This window comes from Salminus brasiliensis, chromosome 9 (assembly GCF_030463535.1).
Source record: "Salminus brasiliensis chromosome 9, fSalBra1.hap2, whole genome shotgun sequence".
Taxonomy (NCBI): Eukaryota; Metazoa; Chordata; class Actinopteri; order Characiformes; family Bryconidae; genus Salminus; species Salminus brasiliensis.
Genome location: NC_132886.1, coordinates 3917543 through 3940036, shown reverse-complemented (window position 1 = coordinate 3940036; position 22494 = coordinate 3917543). Strand labels below are relative to the sequence as shown.

General features: G+C 37.3%; 1 protein-coding gene across 1 annotated transcript in view; it reads left to right on the top strand.

The window, feature by feature from the left end:
* Nucleotides 1-22494, top strand: part of ncapg2 (non-SMC condensin II complex, subunit G2) — a 48674-nt gene that overhangs the window by 9172 nt on the left and 17008 nt on the right. Inside the window, exons 6-20 of the mRNA XM_072688689.1 lie at nucleotides 2222-2356; nucleotides 2827-2921; nucleotides 4333-4489; nucleotides 5871-5963; nucleotides 6930-7055; nucleotides 8530-8709; nucleotides 9323-9475; nucleotides 10118-10340; nucleotides 11164-11264; nucleotides 12580-12753; nucleotides 12934-13004; nucleotides 15102-15266; nucleotides 16622-16790; nucleotides 18060-18170; nucleotides 21863-22000. Of these exons, the coding sequence (XP_072544790.1) occupies nucleotides 2222-2356; nucleotides 2827-2921; nucleotides 4333-4489; nucleotides 5871-5963; nucleotides 6930-7055; nucleotides 8530-8709; nucleotides 9323-9475; nucleotides 10118-10340; nucleotides 11164-11264; nucleotides 12580-12753; nucleotides 12934-13004; nucleotides 15102-15266; nucleotides 16622-16790; nucleotides 18060-18170; nucleotides 21863-22000 (2091 nt within the window). The remainder of the gene's footprint in view (nucleotides 1-2221; nucleotides 2357-2826; nucleotides 2922-4332; nucleotides 4490-5870; nucleotides 5964-6929; nucleotides 7056-8529; nucleotides 8710-9322; nucleotides 9476-10117; nucleotides 10341-11163; nucleotides 11265-12579; nucleotides 12754-12933; nucleotides 13005-15101; nucleotides 15267-16621; nucleotides 16791-18059; nucleotides 18171-21862; nucleotides 22001-22494) is intronic.

Here is a 22494-nt window from a genome sequence, read left to right as displayed (position 1 = left end):
GCTAGTGGCAACAGTGGCCAGGAAAAACTCCCTCTGGTCGAGAGGACGTAGCCTTGAGAGGAACCAAGACTCAAAAGGGGAACCCGTCCTCGTCAAGTCGACACCGGATCAAAATTAAGATTAAAAATACGGAATAAAAACAACAATAAAACTAATCTGAATTATAAAAAAATGTGAGATGTGGCGTCAGGCCAAACAAGATGAAAATGTGAGTGAGCTGATAAAGTCCTGCAGGTGAACAGTAAGGTGGGACAGTGCAGCCGTGTGTTATTTTAAGGACTTACAGTATCACACTGTTGTTGTACACTGTTGTGTGTGATTGGGATTTTCTATAGCATGTGTGTGTATGTTAGCATTAGCATTAGCCTTGACTCGGTTCTGAATGGGTTCTGGTTTATAAACAGAGAAAGGTGAGTGAGCGGTTCTGCGGTTCTCCCGCTGGTAAAACAGAGCGTTTCAGTGAGGGTTTTATAAAGGGTCAGATATTATGGTCTGTTTTCAGGTTCCACTGTAAAATAGCTCCACACTGCAGAACCTCAACTCCTTTATTTACCTTCTGAGAACGTCCACACTGCTGCTGCAGCCGGCTGAACTATAGTGTTCGTTAATGGTGCCTTGAGGACACCCGGGGAGGGCTCCGGGTTGTTTGTCTGTTTGTTTATTTATTAATTTATTTGATGATTCCTGAGAGTCATCTGAGAACATATATATATAAATAAATAATGTGTGTATGTATGTGGCTGTATGTACATAGGGCTGGGCAAAATGACTATTTTATCGTATCATTATAAACATTATCGTGATACACAATATTCTTTTCTAATATTATTAGGATATTATTAGCTCAGTAAACACTGATCAGCTGCAGGTTTCATTACTAACAGTGTGATTAGACTGAAGGGTTCATTAGATGAAGAGCAGCAGATGTTGAGTATAAATCACTGTATTCACTACAGGAGAGGATCTGAATAGTAGATTATAAGAATCTGCCGCTACTGATGTGTTTAGTCTGTAATGATAAATAACGTGTATTGTAAAAATATTTTTTAAAAATTGTATATATTTCTTTATATACTGCATTGCCCCACTGTATGTATGTGTGTGTGTGTGTGTGTGTGTATATATATATATATATATATATATATATATATATATATATATATATATATATATATATATATATTACAGGTGCTGGTCATACATTTAAAATATCATGAAAAAGTTGATTTCTTTCATTACTTCCATTCAAAAACTGTATATTACTTGAAACTTGTATATTATATTCCTTCATTACACACAGTCTGATATATTGTGTGTTTTTCTTTTAATTTTGATGGTTATAACTGACAACTAATGAAACCCCAATATTCAGTAGAAAATTAGAATATTATTTAAGACCAACACAAAAAAAGGATTTTTAGGAATGTTGGCCAAATAAAAGGTATGAACATAAAGTATATATAAAGAGGTTGTACAGCACTCAGTACTTAGTTGGGGCTCCTTTAGCCTGGATTAATGCAGCAATGCTGCGTGGCATGGAGTCAATCAGTCTGTTTTTGAATGGAATTACTGAAATAAATCAAAATCAAATAAATCAACTTTTTCATGACGTTTAGTATGTTATTATTAAAGTACGTAGTTAAAAAGTAATGATTTAAAAGATATTAGATAATGGACAATAAAGATTTAAAGTGGTCAGTCTCACATCAGAATGGACTTTCTGTGACCTTGTGAATTAACGTCATCGGATCATATCAAATTCCCATTTTCTCACTTATCTTTCAACTAAATCCAACAACTTTGCCACCTCTAAAACATCATCTGTTTTTTAATGACATCACCATGCCACAGTGGGCGGGGCAGAAAATAATATTAACCAGCATTGCAGTGATTACTGCCCCTTTCCCACCTACCGCACTGTTTATAATGGACATGACATACTGCAACATTCAGGCTCGCTCCACCCCAGTCCTGTTTACATCCAAGGCTGCGAGGTTGTGCTGTTTTACTCAGGTCTCAGAAGTCTCGCCCGTAGAGAAGTGATGAATCCACAGTATGCTCAGAGAAGCTTCATCAGAGCAGCAGTGTGACATGGTCGTATCGCCCACTGCTAGCTGTCAGACCGTGGCGTTGCTGAATGACCGAGCTGTTTGTTCCTCTGTAGCCGTGTGTTGTGCTGAGATGAGTGATGACCGTTAATGGACTGTGGTGTTATTCTCAGGTGAGCGAGCTGAACAGGCTGTTCAGCCTGAGGGAGGTGTTGCTCACTGTGGACTTTGAGTCTGAGAGAGGTCAGTACGTCAGCAGCCCCTTGCTGCAGTGCTTCCTCAGCACCAACCACATCAAACGGGAGGAGGTGAGTGTGCACACCTGTGTGTGTGTGTGTGTGTGTGTTTGTGTGTGTGTTTATGATTTGATCTACATTATTATAAAAAAAAAAAAAGAAGTGAATAAAAATGAATATGGTGAACTTTACCAACCTTACTTTTCGTTTGATCAAACAAAAGAAAGTCTTTCATCTTAATAAAACAGCTTCCATTTTTTGATGATGTCACCATGCACCGGTGGGCGTGGCAAATAGTATTATCCAGTAATGTCATGTTTTTCTGCCCCAAGCTCCCCATTATTAGTGGTCTTACCTGGCTTACAAGTCTAATGTGGTTGTAAGGCAGTGCGTCCAGTCCAGTCCCGTGTTGAATATCTTTACTAAAGTGTGTGTGTGTGGTTGTGTGTGGTTGTGTGTGGTTGTGTGTGGTTGTGTGTGGTTGTGTGTGGTTGTGTGTGGTTGTGTGTGTGTGTGTGTGTGTTCTGTGTTCTGTGTTTCAGGGAAAACGTTTCCTTGCTTTCCTGTTTGGGTGGGATGTGAACTTTATCAGAATGATCCACGAGACCATCAAAAACCAGCTGCAGTTTTTCTCCAAGTGAGTTATTTAATCATTTATCCATCATTTATGTCCTGATAGTCATATGAGAACCTCCAGATATTCTAGAATAGTCTAGAACTCTTTTAATGTGGGTTTTAGATATTATTGGTCAGATTGTAGGGCTGTGGTTCTCTGGGAATGGAGCTGAGAATCTCCAGTGTGGACCATTAGAGCTCTACAGTTCTCTATCACCATCTTGCATCTTTTTATATATATATATATATGTGTGTGTGTGTGTGTGTGTGTGTGTGTGTGTATATGTATGTATATGTGTATGTGTGTGTGTGTGTGTGTGTGTGTGTGTATGTATATATGATTGTGTGTGTAATATGTACACTTCATGGTTAAAAGTATTGGGACACCTGTTTATTTATAGTTGCTTCTGAAATGGGTATTAAAGAGTTGACCCTGCCTCTGTTGGAGTAACTGTCTCTACTGTCCAGAGAAGAAGACTTTCTACTTGATTCTGGAGGAGCATTTTTATGAGGATTTGATTGCATTCAGCAACAAGAGTGTTAGTGACGTCAGGATGTTGGATGATCACCACAGGAACCTTTCCACAGACTATGACTGGAATATTTACCCACATGTTGATCTGCATGGGATTAAAATAGCCTGAGGTTAATTTAATGGCTCGTTTTTCAGAAAGTAAAAGGCGCCCGGTCTGTGAAAATTACTGTTATGGCTCATTCGTAAACCATGTAAAACCAGGGTTCAGGTCTTGGAAAACCTGGAAAGTCATGGAAAATAAAATGTTCTAAAAATGCTAAAAGTTTTTTTTTTTTTACATTTGTTTACTTTATATATATATTTATATATATATAAATATTTACTATATATATATTTTTTATATATTTATATGTTATATATTTATATTATTTATATATATATATATATTTTTTTTTATTTTATTTTTTTTATTATTATTATTATTTTTTTTATTATTATTATTATTATTATAAATAATAGCCTAGAGATGCCCACCCCTACTACTCAGTATTGCTATTTATGGTAGAGGAGTTACCAGGCTCGCTAACTGCTGTTGGCTCTTTGGCGAAGTGCCCCTGCATATATGAGTCATGCCACTCCGTGTGCTGCCCTGTCCTCGCATGAATATATAATTATCTGGCCTAATTGTTCACTTTGGTGTTGTTGCTGCTGACGGTTGGTGTGTTAACTTGTTTCTAATTGGACCAAAGTGAAAGATTTGTTTTCCCTTTTCTCACTTGTGTTATTTTTACTGATAATTACTGTAATAATAATAATAATTATTATTATTAATGTCTGTCATGGATTACTTTCCCAGATCACCCGCAGCACAGTAAAACCCAGCCCACAGCAGAGGTCATGCAGACGCTCGGGTATTTGGTTGCGCAGCTCTAATTGTGCTTTTCGAACCGTCCTCCAGGGCTGTGGCGGCTGATGTGGCCGAGATCTACTTCAGGGCCTGGAAGAAAGCGAGCAGCCCTTTCCTGGAGGAGATCGAGTCTTCCTGCATCCAGGACTTCATGCAGCACGCTCTGCTTCTGCACAGAACCTCCCCCGTCCACCCCAAAGTCCGGCAGGTTAGAGAAAACCTGTGGGTTAACTGGGTTAACTGGGTTAGCTGCACTGTGGATCAGTTTACTGGCTGCTTTAGACTCTTTGGGCAGATCGGTGCAGGAGCAGTGGGCGCAGTTGCAGTTCTGTGAATGTGCTTCGTGTCAGGTTACTGCAGTGTGTACAGATCCCTGTTTTATTTAAAGAGGAGAAAACAGATCAAACCACTTATAAATAAAAGGTAAAGTGTAGGTTTAGGGGTGAAACATTTCTGATCAATTTCCAGTAAATTACTGGTAACTTTCCATGGGAATTTCAGCAAATGTAAACTTTCCATGGACATTTTGGAGCTTTGGGAAATGATGGGAATTTATTGGAATTAATAGGAAATATATAATTGTATTATTTAAAGGAACTTTATCATACACTATCATCAGTGTCATTTTTTGTCAACAGCAGACATAAAGCCATAACAAAACAAATAAATGTAATAAACAGATAGTGTAGAGGGTAATTATGGGAAATAACTGGAATTAATGGGAATAAAATGAGAATATTCGAAGCTAAAGATGAGAAACATACATATAGTTGGTAAAAAATCTCCTGAAGCGTTCTCTTGGTTAAAATAATTAGATACACATGGCACATTACACACTGAAGGGCTATTGAGACCACGCCCCCTGCATTCACTGTTCATTCCTCAGTCACATGTACAGCATATGTCCAGATGATTTCTAGAACTCTTAATAAAAAAATAAAAAAAATTATATATATATATATATATATATATATATATAATATAATATAATATTATCATCTAATAATTAAAAAAATCCCATAATATTGCAACCCTAGTCTGTCTTTAACTACATTAATGTGAATGTAGATATCATCTGATACCATAATATTGAATTTTGTTATTTATTAATTTTGTAATTAATTTTAAATGTCCCTTCTGGTTTCAAACTTAATTATTCTGGTTTTAACTCAGATCTTAAACTTAATTTTAGTTAGTTTAATTAACTTAATTATTGCGAATGTAAGGATGATCTGATACAGTGACACATTAAATAATATTGAATTCTGTGGAAGGCTCTAAAGGTAAGGACCTTGTTCAAAGATCTGAGCGACTGTGCTGTCAAGTCTATTAGGGCTTAGTAAACACCTTCACGTGGTTTGAGGAGAGTGCAGTTAAATATAGAATTTAGTCTTTTATTAATTTTGGTATTCGTTCTACACCGTTCTGCTGGTGCTGACAGTAGAACGTCCTTTTTACAGTGAGGGAAATGTGGCAAATTAAAAATGAAATATTTTTGGTTGTACATGATGTTCTTGTTGTTGAATGAAATCAATCAAATTCTCACAGCAATGCTCCTCCAGAACTCCCTGTCACTTCCTGTCTTACAGATTCTGACGTACTTCCACAAGCAGAAGTTTCGTCAGGGTATTGATGAGATGCTGCACCGCCTCTATAGACCCATCCTCTGGAAGGCTCTGAAGGTGATGATCATGTCCTGAGCCATGTCCTGAGCCATGTCCTGAGCCATGTCCTGAGCCATGTCCTGAGCCATGTCCTGAGCCACTGTGCTGCAAGTCTATTAGGGCTTAGTGGACACCTTCACATGGTTTGAGTGTGTGTGATCATGTAGACGTGCAGTTAGCACCATGCTATAAGATTCCAGTGTTTGTTAGCTATATTAGCCTCCTAATAACTTAATTATTCTGGTTTTAATTCAGTTCTTACACTTAATTCTAGTTTTGAAATTTAATTATACTCATCTTAATTCAGTTCTTAAACTTAATTCTAGTTTTAAACTTAATTCTGGTTTTACAATTGGATTATTCTCATTTTAAGTCAGTTCTTAACCTTAATTCTGGTTTTAAAGTGTAATTATTCTGGTTTTAATTCAGTTCTTAAACTTAATTCTGATTTTAAAATTGAATTATTTTCATTTTTATTCAGTTCTTAAACATAATTCTTGTTTTACATTTAATTATTCTGGTTTTAATTCAGTTCTTAAACTTAATTCTTGTTTTACATTTAATTATTCTGGTTTTAATTCAGTTCTTAAACTTAATTCTTGTTTTACATTTAATTATTCTGGTTTTAATTCAGTTCTTAAACTTAATTCTGGTTTTAAAATTTAATTATGCTCATTTTAAGTCAGTTCTTAACCTTAATTCTGGTTTTAAAGTGTAATTATTCTCATTTTAATTCTGTTTTTAAACTTAATTCTAGTTATGTACAGAAGGAAATGAATGAATGAATGAATAAACATAATAAACAAGTCATTTGAAAGTTACATTTTGTAAATTAAACTGCTTTTAATTGAATCGAACCAAAAACCTGTGCGTTGTGTATCGGGTTCGCTGTAAACTCAAAGATTGCACAGTTTTTAGCTGAGTTCTGTTCTGCTAACACTGATTGGTGTTTCAGTGGAATAAACTGTGTGTGTTTTCTTCCAGGCGGCCAATGCGGAGGTTCGTGCGAACGCTACGCTACTCTTCACTGAGGCATTTCCTGTCCATGACCCCGGCCTGAGCAGCGAGAAGGTGGACGAGTTGGTGCAGAGACAGTTGGACACGCTGTTTGTGAGTCTCTTTACGCCCCTTCATCACGACTCTGCATTAAAGGAGAGGCCAAAACTGCTTGAAAACTTACCAGCCAGACTGCCTTGGGGCTTTGGTAGAGCTGGGCAATATGGCAATATTTTATCGTATCGTGATAAATTTAGTTATGGTGATAACAGTAAGTTTCTCGAAGCATACGGAGGAGACTGGTAGTGCTTAATAAACATCTACTGATCAGCTGCAGGTTTCATTACTAACAGTGTAATTAGATGAAGAGCAGCAGATGTTGTTATGAGTATAAATCACTGTATTCAGTACAGGAGAGGATCTGAATAGTAGATTATAAGAATCTGTCATTACTGATATCGTGATAAATATCATGTATCGTGAAAAAAGTCTTTAAATATCGTAATATAGTGTTTTTACCATATCGCCCAGCTCTAGGTGAGGCATAGTGAGGCAGTTCTGCAAGGGTAAATGCAAGGGTGATTTTAGGGTGCCTTTATTAGTATGTGCTTAGGTAGTCTGCTCTTAGACATTAGACTTGCTGGGGTCTAAGGAGCTGTTTATCACTCCACCACCAGCAGGCCATACGAGTTTTAAGGGGTTAAGTCCTATCCATATTCCTTAGCATTTGAGGTTGAGCATAGTTAGTCTTTGTTTGTTGTTGTGGGTGAGATGGTATTGTCTTTATTTGTTTATTTGTGTAGAGTATGTAGACTACCATGGTCTACAGACTGACTTCTGTAGAAGTATCTAAGATTAGAGGATCTTCTGGATTCTAGCCGATACAAACTAGTTAAGGGTGACTTACAGCTGGAAGTCGCTCTGGAGAAGAGCATGTATAAGGTAAGGCCTGTTGTAGTTTCACTTGGAGAAGTTCTATATTAGTAAATGTTGACTTGCTTACCTGCTGCTATGCATTTGGAATCTGTTGTTGCCATTAAGGACAAGATCTGAGCCGATGAAGGTCAAATAAGCTTTTTTTGAGGCTAAAAACAAGAATAAAACAACCCACATGTCCAACACTGCAGGAGTGGAAAATCCTAATGAGAGAGACCCGATCATATGAGGTGATGTTAGCTAGAATGAGGGGCTAAGGGCCTGTGGAACTGGGAATTTGGGAATTGGGGATTATTTCATGGATCATCTTGCTTTTAACGAACAGCATGATTTATAATACTAAAACTTTTATTTGTATACCTTATTTTTCACATTATTATTATTATTATTATTATTATTATTGAAGGACCATGTACCACATGAGCTCTTGTTTACTGTGTTTAAATAAAATAAATTAATTACCAAAAACAAAGAGAATTAGACCATTAGAGAAATCGGTCAAACCCTGGGATGGTTGAAGTCAAAAAAAAAAACTTCATGACGTCATGAACAGGAAATCAGAGGCCATAACACAAGACACATCCACTGAGACCGTTTAGACCCCTCAAAAAATAAGCTAGTAGTAACTGGTGACTGTCGATGACCTCTGCAGGCTCTTCTGGAAGACCCACGGCCACTGGTGCGATCCTCCGCCATATTGGGGGCGTGTTCAGTCCTGGCTCGTTGCTGGGAGCTGCTGCCTTCCACCGTAATCACCGACCTGCTGAAGAAGCTTCTCCTCCAGCTGGCCACCGACACCAGCTCCCCGGACAGCCGCTGCGCCGTCTTCATGGTGAAGAGCTTTACATCTGCCTCACATAGTAGCTGGGCGAACTAATAAATGAATATCCCACCAATGAGCTTAGTGCTAACTGCACGTCTGAATCCTCTCACACTCCCCTAAACCGTGTGTATGTGTTCAGTAATGCCGTTGGGGGATTGTGCAGTTTCTGACACTGTATGGATCTGTGTTCTCTAGAAACATGGAGTAAATGGGATTTCAGCTTAGAGGCTGTTGGAGATCAGACTGTTGGAGGAAGCTAGCATTGTTTAATCCTTTAAACCCTTTAGTTCTTCACCCTCATAACTATAACCTTAATTAAAATATTTTTTAAGAATAAATAAGTTTTATAGACCCCAAAATAGAACCTTGTGGGACTCCACAAAAATGCTAATTGGCTAAAAATGATCAATAATAGTTCTAATCAACAATCGAATAATAAACTAGGGTTCAATGGATTAAACGTGACCTCCATTTATTCCCTGTCCAGTCTCCTGATCTTAAATGTTGGTTCAGCAGAAGGACAGATTGTTTATGTGGGGTTGTGTTGTGTGTGTGTGTGTGTGTGTGTGTGTGTGTGTGTGTGTGTGTGTGTGTGTGTGTGTGTGTGTGTGTGTGTGTGTAGTGCATGTCTATGATCCTGGATAACAGCATGAGTCATCCTCTGATGGAGAAGCTGCTTCCGACGCTGAAGACCAGCCTCCACGACACCTCAGAGAAAGTGCGCGTGGCCTTTGTGGACATGCTGCTCAAGATTAAAGCTGTCCGAGCAGCCAAAGTAAGTGTGTGTGAGAGTGTGTGTAAGTATATAGTGGTCTCTAGTGTTATAGAGGTAAGCATGCATGTCATTTCTCTGAAGTCTGGGTAGTGAACAGAAATCAAAATTATATATCATACTGTTTTTAGAATCAAAAACATAATAATGATTCATTAATGAATTCCCTGAACACTGTGGTTAAAACAATGACTTGGAACTGGATTGGGGTTAAAATAGTCAGTACCCGATCCATTCAAATATACCTGGATCAATCCCAATCCTTTGGATCGGACCAGGACATTCCTAATATTAATTAATATTTTTTTATGTTAAACAAAATAAAATAAATAAAAATAAAAAATAAATAAAATAAAAGAAATATATATAAAAAAAAAAAAAATATATATATATATATATATATATATTATAAATCAGTGTAGGTCACAAACATTTACATTTACAACTGCTGTAGGTCGCAAACATTTACAAACCTGACATCAATAGCTTGGAGCTCTAACCGCTGAGCCACCAGCAGATTTATTTATTTATATATATATATATATATATATATATATATATATATATATAAAATATCACATGACTGATTAGAACTAAACCGAATTTGCAGAATTGAGTGATGTCTTGTTTGCCTCTTCTGACCAGTTCTGGAAGGTGTGCTCCATGGAGCACCTGCTGGCTCGACTGGAGCTCGACTCTCCGTCGGTTTCCAAACGCATCGTCAACCTGCTCTTCAACTCCTTCTTCCCCGTCAGTCAGCCGGAGGAGATCTGGTGCGAGCGCTGCGTCACCATGATCCAGATGAATCCGGGAGCCGCCCGCAAGTTTTACCGCTATGCCTACATGTACACGGCGCCCACCAACATAGGTGCGTTTGGACATGGGACAAGTCCAAGTGTGTTGCTGTCGCGTCAGAACCCTGTAACTCTGCATGCCCATGTGTGAGCGCAATAATAACCTGACTAACCTCAATAAGCTGAACAGTATACAAAGGTCTAATTTAGGTCTAAAACTGCAGTTGGGGGAAACACAATAGTGCTCTAACTCTCTGTACATTCACTTCTTTTTTTTTAAATATGCAAAATTGGGGCTCTGAGTGGCTCAGTGGTCTAATGTGCTACCACTATGGCACTGGGGGTCGTGAGTTCGCTTTGCCATCAGCAGCCAGAGCCTGACTGGCCGTGCTCTTTCCGGGTGGGTAGATGGCGCTCTCTCCCTTTTATCACTTTTTAAGTGATGTTGGTCGGCACAGGCGTCTGTTAGACTTGGTGGATGGCTTCTTGTGTATCAGAGGAGATGGTGCTCCTGGTGTCGGGAGCAGTGCTAGTGCTGGGGGGGGGTTACGGACAGGTGGGTTAATTAGCAGTATTGGGGAATATATTGAATATTTTTTTTAGTAAACATTTATAGCTGTTGTCCTAAACCTAGACTAAAACAGTTTTAGGGTTTTTGGGTGTATTTGGAGTGCCGTTCTGATACTTGCCTAATCAAATTCTGCTATCGTAACAATTTAAGCCATTTCATGCTGTGTATTTTGAGGCCAGACAGTGGCTGAGCCAGTAAGTAAACACTATCTCAAGTGGTCATTTTTGCAAGCATGTTGTATATCAAAACTTAATATTTATTTATTTATCTGTCTATCTGTCTGCCCTCTTAAACAATGTATGTCCGTTTCTCTCTGATGTGTGCAGTGAAACTGATGCTAATGATCCGAAAGTGTCTGAACGCATGCATTCAGAAGACCGGCGACACTGCTGATGAAACCATCTCCAGCAACAAGGAGAACACTTCTGTAAGCTAAAAAAACATATGACATATCGCCACAGTCACTAGACAATTGAGTTGGAGCATTTCTATTGGTCCATTTATCTTGAAATTCTGATACAGTATAAAAAAAACAGCAGCCGGTTTCACATTATGTGAAAGTGAAAAATGGCAAAAGGTGAGATACAGTTTTTTTGCAGGACCGTATCAATATATACCCTATCTATTGATCTGAGGCGGTCTAATGTACCTAAAATCCCGTTTGACATTTATACTAGGGGTATACAGCTCAGAGATATCTCAGAGAGCCCCTCTCTCTCTTACTCGATTCTGCTCACCACATTGTCCTTTAGCCTTTCCTGGCTTAAATTGGAGGCCAGAGGTGGAAAACCCACTAAAGCGCTCCCACAGATGCACAGGGCTGTGACAGGGCTGGATTCAAATTTGAGAAGCCTTATCTAAATGGAAAAAGCAAACTTGCCAAAGTTGGCTGAAGTGTTGACAGTATTCAAATGCCGCCTGGGTCCTAATTTAGCCCCCTCGTACAATGACCGCTTTCACGTATATATCCCCCAAATATAGGTTGGATTGAAGTGGGCTTTATGGTGGTGGGGTATAAAGATGGCATCACAGGGTAACGAGCAGTGACGTACAGTAGGTGATGCTAATAGTATCCGCATGCAGCCTAACGGTGACCTAAGAAATGCTGTATTTAGCAATTCTAGACACATTCTACATGGCCAAATGTTTGTGGACACCCTTCCTCATGTATGCATTTCGCTACTTTCATTTGCCAACGCGCACAGCTTGTCTAGTCCCTGTTGAGAAGTACTGTCAATAGACTAGAACTCTCTGAAGCAGCTGTGTTTCACTACAGTGCAGGTGTTTTACAGCTCTGTACACATTCTACATGGCCAAATGTTTGTGGACACCCTTCCTCATGTATGCATTTCGCTACTTATAATAGCCAACATGTACAAAATCACACACACAGCTTGTCTAGTCCCTGTAGAGAAGTACTGTCAATAGAATAGGATGTCTGAAGCAGCTGTGTTTCACTACAGAGCAGGTGTTTTACAGCTCCGTAGTAAAACGCCTCTGTTATCAGAATATCCAGTGGCCCGAGAACCGACCCCAGTGACCAAGCAAGCCATTTGTTGACCTCAGTGAGAAATGTAAGAATTGACTGTAAGAAAATAATAAGGAAATGGTTAGGAGATGCCAAGCAGTTATTAATATACCGCTCAGGTGTTGAATCAGGTGTATATCCGGAGAAGCTGAGGACCAGTTGTCTGCTAGGGTGGTCTAATGACTCTCATGTATCTAATGTGTGCTTTTGGCAGGTTTTGGAGGACGTTCTCTCTGTGAAGGACACGGCTGTCATGGCCAGTCTGCTGGAGATCGTGGTGATTCTGTGGAGGAGTGTGCAGAAATCTCTAGAGCACAACCAGGAGGCCCTGCAGTACACTACTGCCAAATTTGCCTCCGTCCTGCCAGAGTACCTCAGAGTCTTCCAGGTGAGTCCGCTGTTTCACATGACGGAGACGGACCGCTCCAACACCTTCTTCCTCCAGCACATTTTCACTGGGATGATGTAATGTTGCTGCAATGGCTCAGTGTGTGTGTGTGTGTGTGTGTGTGTGTGTGTGTGTGTGTGTGTGTGTGTGTGTGTGTGTGTGTGTGTGTGTGTGTTACAGGAGGAGCGCTGTACAGCCCCACTCATCCGCTTGGCATCCCTATTACCTGCTGCTGCTGTTCCAGCACTCAGGTCTGTCTGCTGCTCCAGCCAGAACACACACTAACAAACAGCACTTGCAGAGCACCATTCACCAACAATTAGCACCTAGTCATATTCCCCTAACAGACAGCACACACCGCCTTCTACACCAGTAGTGTGCACATACAGTATGTACTAGTGCATCTCAATAGAATTAGAATATCATAAAGTTCATTTGTGATCGTAAATAAACTCAAATACATATTTTATATTCATTATCATTGAATATAATATCATTACATTCATTTAAAGCCTGTTGTGGTGTTGATACTGTTTGAATAGTAAATAACTCAAAATTAAACCCAGAATTAATTTGTCATAGTACATTTATATTTAGAACAGAAAGGTCCCAGAGTTGGGCCTAATTTATTTCTAATAAAATTAATATCTAGAATTACATAATTCTAGATATTCATTTTATTACACAACTTAATTGTGTATGACTTTTGTTGGAACTTTCAAGTCTAGATATAATTTGTATTAGAAATAAATGTAATTCTAGATATTCATTTTATCTAGACTTGAAGGTTCCAACAAATGGCATACGTAATTAAACCCAGAATTAATTTGTCATAGTACGTTTATAGAACAGAAAGGTCCCAGAGTTAGGCCTAATTTATTTCTAATAAAATTATCTAGAATTAAATTATTTCTATTACAAATAATATCTAGAATTACATTATTTCTAATACAAATGATATCTAGACTTGAAGGTTTCAACAAATGGCATACATAATTAATGTATATCTAATAAAATAATATGTAGAATTACATTATTTCTAATAAATATTATATCTTGGACTTAAGTTCCAACAAAAGTCATACACAGAATTCATCTAGAATTGCATTGTTTCTAATAAATATGTCTAGACCTAAAAGTTCCAACAAAAGTAATACACAATGAATGTATGTCTAATAAATTAGTATCTAGAATTACATGATTTCTCCTAAAAGTTAAGTATAGACCTAAAAGTAAAAAAATGCACAATTAAGTTGTGCATTACATTATGTCTAATAAAAATTATATTTAGACCTGAAAGTTTCAACAAAAGTGCTATTTAAAATAAATGTGTGTAATAAAATGTAATCTAGAATTATAATATTTTTAATAAAAACAATACATAAATATATAGAATTTCTTTGTAGAAATGCACCGAATTAACTTTTTAAAATGACTATCAGATTCAGTTTTGCTGGAGTAATGTACAGTACAGTATTGCAAGTACCGTACACTACACACTCAAATACTAAGAAAATGCAAACGATTTCTAAAACCGTACCCTATGTTTAGTACACTCCACTACAGCAAGCACGGTATGTAGAGCACTCTGCTGCAACCCGTACATGTGTATGAATACCCCACAGAGTCCAGTAGACTCCACAGTCAGACTAATAACCACCGCTTCACAGAGCACTGCACTGTACTCACAGCAGCCTGCAGTTATGTATAAGATCATTCACCAGTGTTCAGCTACAGGTCAGCAGGTTTTAATAGAATTTCATTCTGCATATTAATTAATTATGGAAAGTTTGTTCTGGATATTCATTTTATTTGAACCACATTCTGGATGTTAACATTAAAAAAAATATTCATTTTTATTAGAAAAGTTTATTAGATATCATTTCTATTTGAAATATTATTATTTCTTTTTTTAAATTAGGCATAATTCTGGGTATCACTTTCTTTAGAACTTTCTGTTCTAGGTATTAATTCTGTTAAAATGTTCTTTAAAATTCTGGAGGTTACTTTTATTAGACATTACTTGGATATAATGTAATGTAATTATGCTTTATATAGTATACATGCTATAAATATTTGTAAATTACATTCAGGGCATTTATTTTATTAGAAATTCTTTCTAAATATTAATTGTAAAATAATTTAATTCTGGATATTAGTGTTATTAAAGCTTTTTGCTGGATATTCTACAGTTTCTCAGTCAGTTTGGAATGATCTACAGCTCTGATCTTCATTCAGGGCTCATCTGTCCTTATTTCTCCAGCTGAATTGCTTTTGTGTGTGTGTGTGTGTGTGTGTGTGTGTGTGTGTGTGTGTGTGTGTGTGTGTGTGTGTGTGTGTCTCCACAGGAGTAAAGTAATAGCTCAGCTGAAGCGTCTGAGTCCTGGCTCGGCCGTGGCTCTGTACAGCCAGCCCATAGAGTGTGTGTGTAGCTGGGGTCAGATCAGCCACGTGCTGGAGCTCATCGTGGAGTGGCTGATGGAGGCGGCACCTGTGCATCTGGTAAGAGCCGAGTGATCGCCGGTCTTTGTTTCGCTTTGCTGTACAATTCTAATCTTAATTACATGATTACAATTTACCCAGAATTCCTCAAGTACTTCCAGGAGTCAACAACACAACAGAAAATGCTTCAGTGTTTAGAAATATAGACATACATACCACCCGGGTGGTCCAGCGGACTAAGGCGCGGTCACTATGATCTACTTATGTTCTGTTTTGGCCGATACCTTTTATTTATTTTAATATATTTATATAAGTTTGAATTTGAAAGCTGTGTCCAGGTCCTACACAGTTGTTTATTTTAGTGACAAAGAAATATCAATTTAGTACATTTATATCTGTGTGGTAATTTGTAATATTTTGTTTTATAAAGATATATAGAGATATACGGTTTATTAATTCAACAATGGTATAGGATCGGTATCGGGAATCAGCAGATATACAAAGTTTATGTACCTGTGCACACACACGCACACACACATATATGTATGTGTTTGTGTGTATATATATGTTTATATTATTAATATATAATTATTAAAAAGCATATTATATATATAATATGGTATTTACATATATAATATGATATATATAATGATATATATATATATATATATATATATATATATATATATATATATATATATATATATATATATAAATATCATATTATATATAATATGCTTTTTAATAATTATATATATAAATAAATCATGTGTGTGTAATTTCCAAATATTGATATTAGACCTAAAAGTGTAATATCATATATATATATATATGATGAATATGTATATATTATGTATAAAAATATATATACACAATTAAGTTGTCTAATAAAATTTACATCTAGATTAATTTATAATAAAAATTATATTTAGACCTAAAAGTTCCAACAAAAGTGGTACTCAAAATAAATGTGTGTAATAAAATTAATATCTAGAATTACAATATTTTAAATATAAAAAATAATGAAATATATAGAATTTATTTGTATGTGTGGATAAAACTTTTAAACTTTTAAAATGACTATCAGATTCAGTTTTGCTGGAAGGCTTGACCACCTCTTTCTAATTCAGACATGTGCTACTTCTGTAGCTGGCTGATGTGTTCAAGATGAAATGCTTAGTCTGACTTTCCACACAGTTCCTCCTCCTGTTTCAAGCAGCTACAGGAAATGATGAGAACTAACTCCTGCACTTTATCAGTCATGTGTTTAATCGCCAGTAAAAGCTCCTAAGGATTAAGAGATCTCTGCTCTGAACCCCGTGCTGAATCTCCCAGTCCATGTTTATTTAAGGGAGGTCTCTCTGTTTCCTGTGTTGAGTGTTCTGCATTGTTTACTCTCTGTCTGCTGAACCCAGGCTGAGCAGAGCGAGTCAGATTCTCGGAGGGTCCAGTTTGAAGACCCCTCGGAGGCCAAGCCTGACCTGGGGCTGGATTATCTGGACTATTTGCTGACGAGGCCACGGACACGGGACTGCCTTCTCTCTCTGTCCCTGGATCAGCTCACCCCGCTGCACGGAGCACTCAGCACATGGATGGTACGGGCTTTACTGATCTTCTGCTGGTCTACAGTAGACTCAGCTATCCAGCACTGCCACGTTTATGAAACCTTGCATTTCTATTGGACGGGAAATAAACATTTGTTTATTAAGCTAAATGCTAACAAGCAGTCACCAGTCCAGCACACCAACAGTTAGCCAGTTTCACAGTGACTTAACCAGTACAGTACTGAGTGGAGATGGTTCCTAATAAATTGACCAGTAAGTGGAAATGGGGTTTCTAATAATTCGGCCTGTGAGTTGAAATGGGGGTTTCTAATAAAGTGGCCAGTGAGTGGAAATGGGGGTTTCTAATAATTTGGCCAGTGAGTTGAAATGGGGGTTTCTAATAAAGTGGCCAGTGAGTGGAAACGGGGGTTTCTAATAATTTGGCCAGTGAGTTGAAATGGGGGTTTCTAATAAAGTGGACAGTGAGTGGAAACTGGGGTTTCTAATAATTTGGCCAGTGAGTTGAAATGGGGGTTTCTAATAAAGTGGCCAGTGAGTGGAAATGGGAGTTTCTAATAATTTGGCCAGTGAGTTGAAATGGGGGTTTCTAATAAAGTGGCCAGTGAGTGGAAACGGGGGTTTCTAATAAAGTGGACAGTGAGTTGAAATGGGGGTTTCTAATAAAGTGGCCAGTGAGTGGAAACGGGGGTTTCTAATAAAGTGGACAGTGAGTTGAAATGGGGGTTTCTAATAAAGTGGACAGTGAGTGGAAACGGGGGTTTCTAATAAAGTGGCCAGTGAGTGGAAACGGGGGTTTCTAATAAAGTGGCCAGTGAGTGGAAACGGGGGTTTCTAATAAAGTGGCCAGTGAGTGGAAACTGGGGTTTCTAATAAAGTGGACAGTGAGTTGAAATGGGGGTTTCTAATAAAGTGGACAGTGAGTGGAGATGGGTGTTTCTAATAAAGTGGACAGTGAGTGGAAACTGGGGTTTCTAATAAAGTGGACAGTGAGTGGAAACTGGGGTTTCTAATAAAGTGGACAGTGAGTGGAAACTGGGGTTTCTAATAAAGTGGACAGTGAGTGGAAACTGGGGTTTCTAATAAAGTGGACAGTGAGTGGAAACTGGGGTTTCTAATAATTTGGCCAGTGAGTTGAAATGGGGGTTTCTAATAAAGTGGACAGTGAGTTGAAATGGGGGTTTCTAATAAAGTGGACAGTGAGTGGAAACTGGGGTTTCTAATAATTTGGCCAGTGAGTGGAAATTGGGGTTTCTAATAAAGTGGCCAGTGAGTGAAAGTGGTGTTTGTTTATGTGTCCAGACGGTCCTGTACTCCTCCCTGAGTGAGTGTGTGGTCAGTGCGGCAGTGACTGAGACCGCACTCAGAGCTTTCAGCTTACACACCCGCCTCACCATCCATCTACAACACAGAGTGAGTATAATCTCACACACACACACACACACACACACACACACACTTTTGATTGGACATTTTCTCTGCTTACCCTCGAAAGGTCCTGAATGTGACGCTGTTTAAAGACCACAGTGATCTGCTCATATACAAACACACAGCTTTCTCATGATCCCAGCACTGCGCATCAGATCATAAGTGTCTGATCTAGTTCTGCATATGACCGTGTCAAAAGCCTGATTTAAAACCACTGTTTTCCCCCATACTGTAGACTGGACAGGTCGGAGTCATGTGACCCACGCAGTTGTATGTTTTTAAGGGTTACAGGAACACACCGTAGGGAAAGTATTTAAGAAATTAATTAACAGAATTTAAATTAAAGGTAGTGGCAAATTTAAAAAAGGTGCTTGCAAAATAAAAAAACAGCTATTAGCAAAATTCTATTTAGATAAAAAAAAGGGCTTAGCAAAATTCTATTTAGATAAAAAGGTATTAGCAAAATTCTATTTAGAAAGGGTATTAGCAAAATTCTATTTAGAAAGGGTATTAGCAAAATTCTATTTAGAAAGGGTATTAGCAAAATTCTATTTAGAAAGGGTATTAGCAAAATTCTATCTAGAAAGGGTCTTAGCAAAATCCTATTTAGAAAAGGTCTTAGCAAAATCCTATTTAGAAAAGGACTTAGCAAAATTCTATTTAGAAAGGGACTTAGCAAAATTCTATTTAGAAAGGGGCTTAGCAAAATTCTATTTAGAAAGGGTCTTAGCAAAATTCTATCTAGAAAGGGTATTAGCAAAATTCTATTTAGAAAGGGTATTAGCAAAATTCTATCTAGAAAGGGTATTAGCAAAATTCTATTTAGAAAAGGTATTAGCAAAATTCTATTTAGAAAGGGTATTAGCAAAATTCTATTTAGAAAGGGTATTAGCAAAATTCTATCTAGAAAGGGTCTTAGCAAAATCCTATTTAGAAAAGGTCTTAGCAAAATCCTATTTAGAAAAGGACTTAGCAAAATTCTATTTAGAAAGGGACTTAGCAAAATTCTATTTAGAAAGGGGCTTAGCAAAATTCTATTTAGAAAGGGTCTTAGCAAAATTCTATCTAGAAAGGGTATTAGCAAAATTCTATTTAGAAAGGGTATTAGCAAAATTCTATCTAGAAAGGGTATTAGCAAAATTCTATTTAGAAAAGGTATTAGCAAAATTCTATTTAGAAAGGGTATTAGCAAAATTCTATTTAGAAAGGGTATTAGCAAAATTCTATCTAGAAAGGGTCTTAGCAAAATTCTATTTAGAAAAGGTATTAGCAAAATTCTATTTAGAAAGGGTATTAGCAAAATTCTATTTAGAAAGGGTATTAGCAAAATTCTATCTAGAAAGGGTATTAGCAAAATTCTATTTAGAAAAGGTCTTAGCAAAATCCTATTTAGAAAAGGTCTTAGCAAAATCCTATTTAGAAAAGGTCTTAGCAAAATCCTATTTAGAAAAGGTCTTAGCAAAATCCTATTTAGAAAAGGTCTTAGCAAAATCCTATTTAGAAAAGGACTTAGCAAAATTCTATTTAGAAAGGGGCTTAGCAAAATTCTATTTAGAAAGGGTCTTAGCAAAATCCTATTTAGAAAAGGTCTTAGCAAAATCCTATTTAGAAAAGGTCTTAGCAAAATCCTATTTAGAAAAGGTCTTAGCAAAATCCTATTTAGAAAAGGACTTAGCAAAATTCTATTTAGAAAGGGGCTTAGCAAAATTCTATTTAGAAAGGGTCTTAGCAAAATTCTATCTAGAAAGGGTATTAGCAAAATTCTATTTAGAAAGGGTATTAGCAAAATTCTATCTAGAAAGGGTCTTAGCAAAATTCTATTTAGAAAAGGTATTAGCAAAATTCTATTTAGAAAGGGGCTTAGCAAAATTCTATTTAGAAAGGGGCTTAGCAAAATTCTATTTAGAAAGGGTATTAGCAAAATCCTATTTAGAAAAGGTCTTAGCAAAATCCTATTTAGAAAAGGTCTTAGCAAAATCCTATTTAGAAAAGGTCTTAGCAAAATCCTATTTAGAAAAGGACTTAGCAAAATTCTATTTAGAAAGGGGCTTAGCAAAATTCTATTTAGAAAGGGGCTTAGCAAAATTCTATCTAGAAAGGGTATTAGCAAAATTCTATTTAGAAAGGGTATTAGCAAAATTCTATCTAGAAAGGGTATTAGCAAAATTCTATTTAGAAAAGGTATTAGCAAAATTCTATTTAGAAAAGGACTTAGCAAAATTCTATTTAGAAAGGGGCTTAGCAAAATTCTATCTAGAAAGGGTATTAGCAAAATTCTATCTAGAAAGGGTATTAGCAAAATTCTATCTAGAAAGGGTATTAGCAAAATTCTATTTAGAAAAGGTATTAGCAAAATTCTATTTAGAAAAGGACTTAGCAAAATTCTATTTAGAAAGGGGCTTAGCAAAATTCTATTTAGAAAGGGGCTTAGCAAAATTCTATCTAGAAAGGGTATTAGCAAAATTCTATTTAGAAAGGGGCTTAGCAAAATTCTATTTAGAAAGGGGCTTAGCAAAATTCTATTTAGAAAGGGGCTTAGCAAAATTCTATCTAGAAAGGGTATTAGCAAAATTCTATTTAGAAAGGGGCTTAGCAAAATTCTATTTAGAAAGGGGCTTAGCAAAATTCTATCTAGAAAGGGTATTAGCAAAATTCTATTTAGAAAAGGTATTAGCAAAATTCTATTTAGAAAAGGTATTAGCAAAATTACAAAAATACAATTCTAATCTTAATTACATGATGAGTACAAAGTATAAAGTACTTCCAGGAGTCAACAACACAACAGAAAATGCTTCAGTGTTTAGAAATATAGACATACATACCACCCGGGTGGTCCAGCGGACTAAAGCGCGGTCACCATGATCTACTTATGTTCTGTTTTGGCCGATACCTTTTATTTATTTTAATATATTTATATAAGTTTGAATTTGAAAGCTGTGTCCAGGTCCTACACAGTTGTTTATTTTAGTGACAAAGAAATATCAATTTAGTACATTTATATCTGTGTGGTAATTTGTAATATTTTGTTTTCTAAAGATATATAGAGATATACGGTTTATTAATTCAACAATGGTATAGGATCGGTATCGGGAATCAGCAGATATACAAAGTTTATGTACCTGTGCACACACACGCACACACACATATATGTATGTGTTTGTGTGTATATGTGTGTATATGTATGTGTGTGTGTGTGTGTGTGTGTGTATATAATGATATTATATATATTATTAAAAAGAATGGCAACATTCTGTTTGATATGGCATTAGCAAAATTCTGTTGAAAAGGGTATTAGCATTTTTTTTTTCATTAATTAGCAAAAGTGGAAAAAGGTATTATCAGAATAAAACAAATTAAAATAGTCATGGGCAGGATAAATTACCAGCCCTGTTTGCAAAACTAAATTTTAACCACTAGGGGGCGCACTAGCCAGGGTTGGAACAGCAGAAGAGTAATTCATCAGCAGAAAATTATTTTTGTTGGACAAATCACTCGTTTTACCAAAATCATTGTGCCAAATATTGACCGTGTTTGCCTGGCCAGTTCACTTTTATAAAAAAAGGACGCAGGGATGCTGGTGAAGGTATCTGGCAGTGTTTTTATGTCTGGCGTGACCACGGCTTTGCACAAGCTCTCGTGTTGACTGCCACTGTGTTCTCCGTCTTTCTGTCCGTCAGTACCCGGAGGGGCGGGACTTCCTGGGCTCTTTGGAGCTCTCCATGAATTGGGTGGAGAAGAGGGTGCTCCCCTTCGTGGTTTCCCCTGGCGAGGATGTCTCTGAAGAACAGCTGACTCTCAGCAAGCAGATTGTAGAGGTGAGTGAAGGGTCTAGTGCTGGTATGCTGGCAGACCTTCAACACTGGCATGTTTACACAGCCTTCAGCAGCGTTCACACTCTCAGCTTGATGCATCATCTGTACCAGTGTACCGTCATTAGTACAGGATATTAACACACTGTGGAAGGATCTTAATGGTCAGTTCCTCCACTGCTCCACAGCTCAATGCTGGGGGGCTTTATACCCCTCCACTAGCCCACGCCTGGCATTAGGCAGCATGGTGCCAATAGGCTCATCATGTTGATCTGCTCCAGAGAGTCCTATTCTATTGGCAGTACTTCTTCTCTACAGGGACTAGACAAGCTGTGTGTGTGTGTATATGCATTTACACATCTGTAGCTGAATGCATTCATTAAGGGGTGTCCACAAATATTTGGACATGTAGAGTATATAGCACCAAAAAAGGGTTCCACTATTGTTACTAGTCCGCAGAGCCTTTTCAGGAGTATGTAGAGCTGTATGGAGTGTCGGGG